Below are 13155 nucleotides of genomic sequence, written 5' to 3' on the forward strand. Positions count from 1 at the left end.
ATCAGTTCACACAAATCATAGACGCAGAAAAACCAGCCCTCCTACTACTCCTAGATCTCTCGGCTGCTTTCGATCTCATGGACCACAAGACTCTCACCTCACACCTCACCCAATCAGCCAACTTCACTAAAGAAGCAGTGCTCTGGGTCACATCCATCTTGGATGGTAGAGCCATGAAAGTCTTCTCCAACATTGCCAACTCAGCCCCCACCACCATCCAGTGCGGAGTCCCACAGGGCTCATGCACTGCACCGACTCTTTACAATCTGTTTAAGAAGCCCTTCTTCGATAAGCTTGACGCCCTATGTACACCAACTACCCGGACGATACCTAGGTACTCCTACCACTCTCTGGAGTATACCTCAAAGATGCTGAAGCTCTCCACAAAATCTACTCCACCATCCATGCTTGGATGGCGGCAAACGGTCTCTGCCTCAATGGAGATAAGACCGAAATTATCATACTAGGTCTAAAAACCACCCTAGCCAAACTAGATAAATCATATTCTAATTTCATCATTGATAATACCATCATCCCTGTGTCTACATCTGTTAAGACCCTAGGAGTACACATAGACTCCACACTTTCCATGACGAAGCAGGTCAGCACCATCTCTTCCGCCTCAGCACACACCACTAAATTTATAAATGCTATAAAGCCATACCTTTCCAAACCCAACTGCTTAACCATAGCAAGAGCAACCATTGGTGTCAAACTCAACTATTGTAATGCCCTCGTAGCTGGTACATCTGCAAAAAACATAAACTGACTCCAAATCACTCAGAAGAACGCGTTAAGAGCAGCACTCAGCATCCCTAAAAGAGACCGCATTACCCACGCCAGACAAGAAGCACATTGGCTCCCAGTAAAAGAATGCATCACTTTTAAAATCCTCACTCTCACACCCAAATGCCTCACCCGCACTGCACCCTCATATCTATCGGACACCATTACCAAATCCACATTCACACGACCAGTCAGGACTTGCTATACCAACCAAATCGACACTCCCCACATGCACAAAGCGAGAGCTGGAGGGTTAAGCTTCCCTTTCTTAGCTGCCAAGTCCTGGAACTCCCAACCTGCTGACATCAGAGCAGAAAACTCGCTCCACGCCTTTCCGTAAAAAACTAAAAACCACCCTTTTCAGTTAATCCCAATCCTGCACATGCAAAAGTCAATGTAACTGTAACTAAGAATTATTATATGTAACTATATAAACTGTCTGTAACCAGTGATAAAAACTACTTGAACTGTTTAACCACGAATAATCTCTGTAACTAAGAAAAATGTCTGCAACCAGCGCCACGATGCCCCTGGACTGCTGCGCGCTCAATACATGCAAATAAAATAAAAAATAAATAGAGCCAGGCAAAGCTTCGAAAGAGACAAAAAAAGCACAGTAGTGGAAAATATGGTCTCTCCAGCTCTGAGTAACAAAGCAAAAGCTTGGAGTAGGGGAGTGTGATGGCATCACTTCTGGGGTGATGTAGAGGGGAGCCAGGGCCACACGCTATTTGAAGCAACCCCTAGAGGGGCTATATGAAGGATCCCCCAGCATTCCTTCAGCTGCTACACCACAAATCTCACAGCCCCCCCATCGGGGCAATCCTCCCGGTATCGTCTGGTGTGACAAACTTCATGAGAAATGAGGAAGGGTACAGTGCATGGTGTGAGCCAGGTGCTTTTCATGGGCTCATTCTGCGAGTGCGCTCGCAGAGTGGGATTCCTCCCCATACACACCAAAGGTGCGAAAGTCCCAGAGAGGAGTGCAGACCAGAGCCCAATGAAAAGCACACAATAACGGATGAAATAGAAGAAACAGGGCATATGCACCAGTGTGGAAAAGAGCTTGGCGGGCAAGCACAGTAGTCGGAGGTGCAGATAGGCGGAACACAGACCGCCTGGCTGCCATGAAGCGCTGTCCAGATTATTTAAGCATTTGCCTCACAGAGATATGATCCCTAGACATTGGGGGCACTTTGGGAATGCAGATTTACTCTTGTTATCTTTATTTTCACTGCAGTATAAACAAACACACATGAGAGAGGTGGAACCCCAAAGCCATACCAATCCCAAACCCCAGGGATAAAAGGAAATGGACCCACTTATCAGAACACTCACTGGGCCAATGAAAGTTAATCTTGGCTTGGGGTTGCGGGGGGGCTTATAATTGCTGTAGTGTGAAAAGTACCCAGGTAGGTGGGGGAAATACTACTCAGGCGGGGGTGGGGGGTTGAGTCGGAGAGGAGACACAGCTTGGCTTTACCCTGAGAGGAGTCTAGGGAGTCTCCTAAGGTAGAGGAGGAACTGCATGGTCTTGCACAGCTTTCACTTGATGTCATTCGCTCCTCCGTCCTGACATTGTTAACAGAGACTCGATCCTTTCGGAGTTAGTCAGTAGGTCCTGTAAGTATTCCTCAAACTCTCCACATGAGAAAAAATAAAGGGCTTCAGCAAATCCATGTGAGTTCATTGAACTTTTGTATCCACCTCTGAAAGGGAGCTATTGTCAAAGAAGTTTCAATAGCCATGACGAGGAACACGGGGGTGGGGGGTGGAGGGGTTGTAATTGGGTTCTGCTTGAAAATACACAGAAACATAGGAAAACTGAGAAGTTGAGTTCAATGGTTGAGAAGGCAGTGGGACCAGTCAAGACAATGTAAAGACCAGTGCACTTCTGCAAAACTAAAACCCTGGCTGCACAATAACTTCCTATACACAACCCTCCCTGGGGGGAGAGCGGGGGGGGGGGGCAATAAGGCGTTTTAGACCTATAGCCACTCATTCAAAATGGATTCTGTTCTACCCAAGAATGGGGCATCACAGTGACTGACTCCCTTCTACGATAATGTGATTAGTAAGAACATTAGAAGCCAAGAGGAGATGCGAGGGAGGTTCTTCAGATAACGCTGAGGCATTCTTCTTACATGAGAGACACTATTGGTAAGACACGTCTGCTGGCAGACTGGTCATAATACCATTTCAGAAGACATCCAATGCACTGAATTAACTGCACTGTATTATCTGTTTCAGGTCTTATTAGCATGGCAGAAGAGTAGCAAGGTGCTAAACAATAACCAGTACCGAAGGCAGCTCTGTGACTGATGCCCCCAATAGAAGAACATGACCATGGTCGGGGGGAGCTAGCAGCTCTTGGGGGAGAATTTGTGAATGCCAGAACACCTCATTTTTGGCACGCCATAGCACTTCCTCAGAGACATGCATACTTCTAAATCACTCTTTCCCCCTTGCACACAATGTTTCCTGCATCCATGAATTACACCACTAAATACACCAAACTTGCCTGGAAATGCAACCTTCGAGGCCAAGGCTCCAAGAATATTCCTACACTATTCCTTCCGCTGAAAAATCACTGGCCTATGCGAACCTGCCAGTCCGAACAAATGTGTTGCAGCATCTACTGAGATAAGGCACCTTCAGGTGTCCGCCCAATCTGTGTACCTAAATATGCTTTGATTAAAAACAATATTTCATAAATACCAATGAAATATCCCGAGTAATTTTTTCTTATGGTGGAAAAATACCGGATACTCACGTTTTATTGCCAGCAGTGTGTTACCATGGCAGCACGCTACTGAGACAACCTGGTAAGGGTAGTTCTCCTCCAGATGTACAGGCCTGGGTAGGCCGGAATCCTCATCCTTGCGTCCCAAACGCCCCCTGGCACCCTTTCCCCAGGTGTATACCTCACCGTCTGTAGAGAGAGAAGTAATGACGTCAACAAAATGAAATAGAGTAGCATTTACTAGTTCAACATTAGAGCTATTTCGTTCAGGCTATTGAGCCTGTGGCCTTTGAAGGAGGGCATGAAGGCAAGGGGCCTTCGTCCTGAATATAATTCTGTGTCGAGTTATCCTGTCTGGCCATGGCAGCACCTACGTGCTATGCCAGCCCCACTCAGGCTCGAGCCCAATAGCTACCTTCTACTGCACTTTTGCACGAGCAGAACATCTTAAATGGTGGACCAGCCTCTTAAAGGCTTGGATCATCGGATGAAACATGCAATAGGAGGAATATTAAACTCAACAGATTCCTCAATGAATCACTAATCCCCAGCACAGATTCACTATTATACACATGCACGGGTCATGGGCCATAGCCATGCCCTGGAGGGGGAACCACCAGTCTATAAATACTCGTAGAAAGCATTAGGGAGTGTCGGTGTTTGGAGCAGCGCAGTGAGAAGATGTGGAGAGGCGTAGTCGCAAACAAAAGGTGGAAAGTGAGCTGAAGAAACAGGACTAGGAGGTGCTGAAGATGCAGAAGGTGGAAAGAAAGCTCATATTGCAGGGGAGGAGGTGGAGAGTGCATTAAAGGTGCAGAAAGAGGAGGGAGAGAGATAGCTGAGGTGGAGAGTTAAAGGTACATGAGGAACCAGAGATGGAAAGGGAGTTAAAGACACAGGAGGTGGAGGGAGAGAAGGAGAGGTTAGAGGATGAGAGCAACAAGTAGGAGGGGAGCGGACAGAGGTTAGAGGAGACCATCAAGCAGGATGGGGGGGGAGATATTGGTTTGTGAGGAGCATCCAGGAGGAAAGGAGGAAGCAGAGGTTGGAGAAAAGAGGGATAAGAAGGTAAGGCAAGTGCAGAGTAGGTCGAAGATCAGTGCCGCCATAGAAAGGGAACGCTACGCGAGGTAGGAAGGAGAAGCAGACAGGTGAAGCAACTGAATTCTAATCATTGTGTGGAGGGAGTGGAGGGTGGAAAAGTTTGACACGAAATGGCAAAGAGATTAGCCTACAGATAGCTAGAGGGTCAGTGGATAAATTCTTGAACAGGTCAGCAGAAATAACAGAGCGTTGATTCGACGAGGAGAAAGTAAGTGGAGGCTGTTTGCCACGGTCAGGTCCTGGGGCAAGAGCAGCATCCTAGCACCAAACTGGCTGGAATACTTCCTCTCTGGACGCTATTGCAACAGTGTCCGGCCCTACTGGAGAAGAACTTGGTCTATTTCAAGGATGCTAGACATCCTGTAGCCGGTGGGAGGAACTCTTCAGAATACAGGATGCCACCTGTCTGAAACTACTTGTGCCAAGAATCTGAGTGACGCCAGGTAAAGTCTCAGAGAGACTGCAGAGAGACTGCTGGGTAAAAGGGCGCTTGGACCAAGAAGACTTTGTTTGGATTGATTCCTCCCACCCCCAAACCCCTTTCTTTGCATTGGCCCACTTCCGTGCTGAAAACCGCAAAACATGTTTCGTTGAACTACATCCATGACTTACAGCCTCTTTTGAGTCAACTTAGCTTCATGACAGTTCTTAGCAAGCAATTGCTCCTCACACCACTAGCTGCAAGTGCCCCTCCACTGCCCGAGCAATACAACTATGTGGGTCTGATCCCTTACACAAACGTCTGTCCACCTCACCTGCTCCAATGGCTACTGTGAAGGCATCTCCACATGCCACCATGGTAAGCTTTGCTCCCTGCAGCCCAGAGAGCAGGTAGGGCAGGCGGCTGTTCCGCCGGGTGCCGGTTCCAAGCTGGCCATGCTGATTACTTCCGAAGGTGTAGCAGAGTCCTGACACTGCAGACAATGGAGATACAAGAGAATGTGGTCCATAACAGAGCTGTGAAGAGAACTGGGTTCCCATAGTGCAAGTGAGACTGAAAACTGTGTTATAGCTATTGAGGAATCAGCAGACAATCAGGTTGTGTGCAAAAAGCAAAGTATGAGTGTTTCAAATCAGTAATAGATGGAGCAGAATCAAACCAAGCATAGGAAAAACAGTACTTTATAGGCTGCAATGTATTGTGCCAGATGTGCACCTTACTTCGCTCTGTCTGCCGCCTTCACTAAACAATCTACTTAACAGCAATTTTCCTGTCCTGATGGTACCAATCTATTACACTGTGCCCATACTCTTGCGGTACTTACTGTAAGTATTTCTCAGGTACCATTCTACTGCATAGTATCTATTCTACCACTACCACTGCTTTACACCTATAGTTCCATTAGCATTCTACTGTACTTTGCCTCACTGTACCTGTTTGAAAAGTACCACGTGTGGTGATGCAGAGAAATGAACACGAACAACAAAAATAGATTTGTTTTATTAAGGAGTTACAGGATTAAATTGGGTTTTCTTGGACACCTGAAAAATACTAGGAGATTGTTGTACCAGTTACAAAGCATGCTTTTATGAACCAAGTGCAAGGATGGAATAACTCAAAGTATGGTTTTCTGGGTGCTCCCTATAAAAGGGTGTCAAAAAGTTGAGAAAAAAAGGTCTTGAACCTATTTTTAGAAGTCTTTGTCCCGCAATCTTATCCTAGCAACCAAAGGTCAAAAGTAGAGGCCAACAGAAAGTTCCAATCTATTCTTATTGGTCCTTTTGTGTCCAAGCCAACCCTAAATTACAACACAAGAGTTCTACAATATTGGCCCAACCATGTTCATAAACCTACCCTTTAAAGTCCACCCTTATTCTGTAGACAAACCATACACCAATATATCTTCCTGGGGTTACTGATAGTTCTACCTTCTGCAGGATCTCTGGTGGAACACAGTTCCAATGGCCTGATCACGGCCTCTTATTCCTTTCCATCATCAACGTTCTTAGGTCGCTTCACAACCCCAAGTTCCCCCAGACTTCTCTTGGCAAATTCTCTCATTTGCCTTTACAGTTCTCCTTCTCCATGTCAGTCCTCAGGATTCTCTTTCTGAAAACCGTACACCAGAACTCAAAACAACCTTTTATTTTCTTAGAGTCCTTCCAGTGTCTTCTAGACTCTCAGGAATTTCCAAAGGTATTTTCACTACCTCCCAGGCCCCCAGCCTTCTCCCAACCCTCTCCTAGACCGCTTTCTTACCCTTCACGCTAGTCCCTCTGAGGTCTCACCACAACCTTGGTTTGGTTGAGGCTTCTCGCAGGTAGCACCATAACCTTAGATCCTTTCAGATTCCTTTCAGGTATCACTGCAATCTTGGTTTCACTCTTGTCGCTCTCAGGTTCCACCAAGACCTTGGTTTCACTCAGGTTCTCCTCAGGCCTCAGCAGGATGTGGCTGTCTCGCAGATTCCGCTCAGGTCTTATCACAACCCGGGTTTCTCTCTGGTTTCTCACAGGTCTCTCCACGGCCTTAGTTTCTCTCAACATGACACTGTAGGCAGTACTGGATATCCCCCCTCAATTAAGGGTCCTTTTCAGACAGATAATGCTCTCGACCCCACCTGCCAGGGGTTCCTGTTCTGAGGTTTAGCAAGGAAACAGGCCTTCCAGCTGTGTTCAAACTACGTAAATAGGCTTCCTCCCTAAGTCTTCTCTTCAACAAAGCATCAGCTCTTGTGGTTGAACCTCTGCCAGTGTAACTGTTCTGCTGTTACCAGCCACTTTACCACATCTACCTGGGTAGTATTCCCCTATGTATCTAAGGAGCAGATGAAAGGCCTGTCTACGTCCTTCAAGTCTTCTCCTTTTTTGACTGGCATTTTCCACTTCCCTTTATATCACTTTGCCAATGAGTGATTTCCAAACCCTGTCCAGGATTATTTCTTCCCCTGTGGTTATTGTTTTACCTGTCATGATGGGTCCATTTACTAATAGTGTGCCTTTTGAATCATGGGCTCATTGTTAAGGTTCTCTTAATATTGGTCAGGATTTAATTTCTTTACGTAGGGGCAGAGCTTTTGACATCATTTTGGATTTATAAACAGGCTTGGGCGTGCTTCTGCTCTGTGTTCCGCAGTGTTACATCCTGGTATTTCAGGTGACCGTGCGCAATCTACCACTCGCTTGATTACCCCACAATTTGGTTTCTTTCTGTGGTCCGCGCTGCACTTTCTGTAAGTTGCAAGCTGGTTACAGTGCTACAGCGGGAATATGTTTCAAAACCCTAATTTTCTTCATTGTGTGTGCTTAAGGCTTTCTGATATTATTCATGACGCGTTTACAACTGCCATGTTTTCCATAATTGAAATGTGATTTTCCTAGGGCATGCTGGAACCTGTAGTTCCAAATCCTCTTTAAAACAAAGTGAATTCTTTGGGCTTCAAAGGGATAAGGCATCTCTGAAGGTAAAATGAGTCCAAGCAAACCCCCTCCATCGACCCTCTGAGTGGCAACCTTGGGGAGCGGCCTGACCAACACAGTCCCTTGTGGCTTGGCCCCTCATACAAGAGGATGGGACTCACCATACATGCTGGTGCACTCAACCTGATCTAACAGCACCAATTTGGCAGCCCCCTAATCTGTTTTAACCCAACCAATTTCTACTCCACTGTCCTCAATCCATTTGAACAATTTCACTAGCAACTCCATTTAGTTGCAGATATTTACATCTCCATCTCGCCATATTCTCCATGAATCAACCAATAGTCCCCCTCGCTACCTATGTCTCAACTACATTTGTACCTCTTTCACTTTCCCAAAATGACCAGCATAGGCTGGCTACAAGTTTGTATTACTCTTAGTTTTAGGTCATATAGCCTGCTTTGTGTAGCCAGAAATGTGGATGCCATGGTTTCATGGAGGTAACTCCCACCCTTGTTCACCTGTCAAGGATTTTCCATCATTCCCCAGGCAAATATCCGCTTGATCTCAAGGTCGTACCTGTAATGGCTGCAGAATGTGCAGTCCCAATGTCTACAGACAGGATGTCCTCTTCATTCAAGGGCGCCGTCTGCACTTCAGTGAAGGTGGAGGCTTCATCCACTTGGTTCTCCTGGGTAGGTTCTCCCCCCTCAGCTGTGATCGGATCTAGGCCAAGCTTGTTAAATCTGCAGAGAAATCACAAAGAATTGCAAAGCAAAAATGACAGCCAATCTCAAACACAGCACAGCAATCGGGGACTTCAGAAACCAGACTCCGGGGCAACCCCAAACGTATTGAAGTAACAGAAAACCGTAACCAGCCCACACATTCAGTGCACGTGATACTAAAAGCACTCAATCACTTTAAAAATATCCACATCACAAGATGTATAGGAAATGACACCATGGATATCATGGGGACAGCCAAGGGTTCCAGTAAGCAGCCAAGAGCGAACTTTCAATTGGGGACTCAATGATAACCTTTGTAACAAACTATAAAATTGTAGTCTTTTGCTTTCGTTGTAATGTGAGACTTTTGGTGCTTGTAAAAAGTGCTGGAAGACAACACTGGAATAGGACATTCTTCCAATATGATGCAGTTAGTACATAGGCTGTGTATAGATATACATGTGCAGATACAGAGATCTGAGGCCACATCGACAGTAGCCACGTGAACACTTTGCAGCACGCTATCAGTCACAATTCTTGGCCTCTCACATGGAACTTCTACAGCAGTGGTCTTGAAACATTTTAGGCTTGGGCCCCCCAACAGCAAAATGTGGGCAGGCTGGATCCCCCTAAAAATGCCAAATGGACAGAAAGTCCAAATGACTATGAAATATTGCACGCCGTCACCGCACCCTACTCCCAGTATAGTCCCTAGGCTCCCCCACCTGCTCCCGTCACAGTTTCTGGGCTCCTTCATCCCACTCCTACCCAGTCCCTGGGCTCTCCCACCCCACCACAGACCCGGTGCTCTCTCCACCCTGCTCCCACCACTATCCCATGGCTCCCCCCACCCTGCTCCCACGACAGTCCCTGAGCTCTCCCCACCACAGACCCTGGGCTCTCCAAACCCTGCTCCCACAACTATCCCATGGCTCCCGCCCATCCAGCTCCCACCACAGTCCCCGGGCTCCCTCCACCCTGCTCCCAGCACAGTCCCAAGACTAGTGGCAGCTGGTGAATTTTTTAAGTGGCGGGGCATAAATATTTCCACCACATATGCCATAGCGACCGAGGGCAGCGAGGGAGCCCAAACCAATCAAGGGAGGTTTGGGGGGTTTTCCCCATGTGAATTCTTTTAAAATAATGGGTTAAAATGTGGCATTTTAGAGCATACTTAAAAAAAAATGGGTAAAAAGCCAAACAGTTTGCAAATGACGCTGGGGAGCACAGGGGGCAGGCATGATATTTTGTACTGGACATCTATGATAGACGTCCAGTAAAAAGATACCATCCCTGTCCCCTGGGCCCCACACTGAATAACACAATCAACATGATTATGCGTGTATGCAAGGTGCTGGGGGGCCAAGGGGGAAAGCATGGTATTTTTGAATGGACATCCACGCTTACCCAGCCACCGTCAAACCCGACAATGCACTTTACATGATCTTTACTTCTTTGGTCATTTCTTCGAGTCTGTCATAATGAACCGTCAAATTCAATACCGGGAGAGCAGTGTTGCCCGCAGGGGAGACTGAGAATTTGGCATTATGAGTTTGTTGTTCAAACAGGAAAATAAAACATTTTGGAAAATAAGTCGAAAATGGTTCTGCTCACAAACAAGGGCATATTGGATGGCGGGCCCATTTTCATAAGACTCAGAATGATCAAATGAAATGGAGCTTGGCACAATTTCTTGATAAATAAGCGAAATCTTAGACTCAAAGCAGGTGGCAGGCTGGTTGCACGAGGCACTGGAAATGAGGAAGTGGTCAGACATGCAGTGGGATGCACACAATTGATTGAAATGCTTAAAATTGAGAAACATTTTTCTGAGGACAAGACATTGCGAGAATGCAGTTTGCGTAATAACGTGACTTTGCTTTCTCTACCGACAGTAGATAGGGGCGTACTGAAACCAAATTTGCGATCCTATAGTGTGAATAAGGGAACAACTTGCTGTTCTTGCTTGTAAAAGCTATAGAATCACATTTCGCTGGCATCGATGTATCTAAGACAGAGGCCGACCTCACTATAAAGGCCACCAGTTTGTGGGGGCTCAGAGTAACCTGCCATGCAGTCATATCACACCTTGGCATGGGGCAAAGTTGGCAGCAAAAGGCTATGGCATCTGCAGTAGTAAGTCTGAGAGAAACAGAATCCAGCTATCCAGTGGCCTGCCTTGCAACCTTTGGCTATGCAGATGTTTTGGACTACAACTCCCATCAGCCAAGCCAGCATAGTCAATGATGCGGGAGCATAGGAGTCAGTGTCCAAAACATCTGGAGAGCCACAGGTTGCAGGCCCCTTTAGCTATGCCACCAAGCCACGGATTCTGCATCACACAACATTGTTATTGAGCCCCGGAGCTTTTAATGATACATGCTGACACTGAAGCCCACTGTGAGCAGTGCACAGCGCTAGGATAAGCGCAGGGGTTTGCCCCCCCCCCGACCCCCCAGCGCTGCACTGTACCTCATGGGCTAACACTACACACCAGTCTGTCCTACTATTGTGTACACATTTTCTAGCATATTTAATGAAGATCTGAGACCCATACGTCCATCTCCAAGTTCAGGTGGCAGTACGCACACACGGCAGCCCTGTGCCCTCGCGCCTGCCCCAGGGTTGGCCACTCACCTGTTGCTCCCACAGGCAAGCATCCGGTTCTTCATGGTCACGATCATGGAGCTGTCGATGGCGCACAGAACTTTCTGAGGCTCGAGGTCTGCGGGCATTGACACTTGCTGGGGGCAATTGTAGGACTCCTGACTCCCCAGACCTAGCCGACCTGGTGAGATGGAAACAAAGCTTATCATTAGTATGCCATTGCCCTCTTTAGCATTTACACATACATGTGAATGTTATATACTCTTTCTATGGTGCTACAGCCATGCAGTAAACTGATTGTTAGATTTGTGATGGTCACAAAATGAACGCCATCCGCAGACGTAGGCTCAGACAGCACACTATGGCCCCACACACAGCATTTGCCTGCAGACTTTTTCAAAATAAAATGTTCTCTTAATGTTGGATTTGATCTTTCTTTATGTATGTTATGTGTCATAATTCAGTCTAATGCAAACCCTGTTGGGTGCAGCAATACTCAGAGAATTCGAAGGTAGAGTATTGCTAAACTTACTGTCCTTTATTTATTACAATAACTGCTCAGTGATTATGTAGGCTACATATGGTATGCCAGACTTTGCTCTTTCTGAAGCTCAGCTAGGTGCAGCAATGGACTACCAAATGTTACACAACAAGGCCACATCTGTACAAGTAAAAAACATAGGACATGAAGGCTTTTGATGAGCTTGCAGTTCTTTCAGTAGCACTGAAATGAATGGAATGCGGAGGAGGGGAGGATAGCTCAGTGGCAACGCCTGTGATTTGGGAGCAGGACATCACCGAGCATCAAGGGTTTATTTCTTTCTTTATTTTGACATTTATATAAGCGCACCAAGCCCAAAGGGATCTAGGCGCTAGTTAAAATCAGACATGATAGAGGAAGAAGAGAAGAACAGGGAGTGGGCACAGTGGGACGCAGTGCAGTCTCAGTTGAAGAGGTCGATTTTGAGTTTCTTTCTGAAATTGTCATAGGATGGTTTGTTATGCAGGTGGACAGGGATCTTATTCCTGAGTGCAGGGGCACGGACTGGGAAACTAGACCCCCCTTTTAAGATTGAATCTGGAAGTGACGAGGCAGTATTTATAGGTGGTGCGTTGTGGTCTTGTTGTTTTGTGTCTGGCGATTTTTGTTCCCAGGTAGAATGGGCGTTGTTGGAGAGACATCGGTGAGTGATGGAGAAGATCTTGAAGTTGATCCTATCCTTGACTGGAAGCCAGTGAACAGATCTTCTAGCTTCAGAAATGTGGCCCCTCTTTCCAATGTCAAGTGCAGCTCTCAGAGCGTTATTTTGGACCGATTGACGTTTGCACAGATTTTTGGAGGATGTGCAACAAAAATGTGAGTTGCAGTAGTCACGTTTTGAGCAGATGAGTGCTCGAGCATCTTCGAGACCGTTTTTTGGGGACAGGAAGGGTCTACTGGTGGTGATGAGCTTGGTGGCGTAGCCTGAAGTAGACGCAATGTGGTTGGTTTGGCGTGTCATGTTGATGGTGGAATCAAAATAGACGCCAAGTGTTTTGAAAGTGGAGGCAACGAGATGATGTGGCCATCGATACTGAAGGATTCGTAGGTCTGGGAAGCTTTGCTAATCCTGCCGGGGGGGCCCACAACGAGAAGCTCTGTCTTCTCATCATTGAGGCAGAAGTGTGTGGCCACCCAGGTTTGGATCATTTCATATAGGAGGTTGATCCTGAGTGTATCCTGTGCGTAGTTTCCTGAAAGGGGGATGAGGAGCTGGGTGTTATCCACATAGTTGGTGTATGAGACTCCTAACGAGTTGAGGTGGTCTAATAGGGGCTTGGTGAATA

The 13155-nt window shown here is 46.7% G+C and overlaps 1 protein-coding gene across 2 annotated transcripts in view; it reads right to left on the minus strand.

Moving 5' to 3' along the window:
• NEK8 (NIMA related kinase 8) overlaps window positions 1–13155 on the minus strand; it is a 271322-nt gene that overhangs the window by 4527 nt on the left and 253640 nt on the right. For both annotated transcript variants that reach the window (XM_069615313.1, XM_069615312.1), the window contains exons 11-14: window positions 11359–11509; window positions 8573–8739; window positions 5389–5547; window positions 3560–3718 (exon numbers count right to left, since the gene is read on the minus strand). In XM_069615313.1, the coding sequence (XP_069471414.1) occupies window positions 3560–3718; window positions 5389–5547; window positions 8573–8739; window positions 11359–11509 (636 nt within the window). The remainder of the gene's footprint in view (window positions 1–3559; window positions 3719–5388; window positions 5548–8572; window positions 8740–11358; window positions 11510–13155) is intronic.

Source organism: Ambystoma mexicanum, chromosome 9 (assembly GCF_040938575.1).
Source record: "Ambystoma mexicanum isolate Mex_15411 chromosome 9, UKY_AmexF1_1, whole genome shotgun sequence".
Lineage (NCBI taxonomy): Eukaryota > Metazoa > Chordata > Amphibia > Caudata > Ambystomatidae > Ambystoma > Ambystoma mexicanum.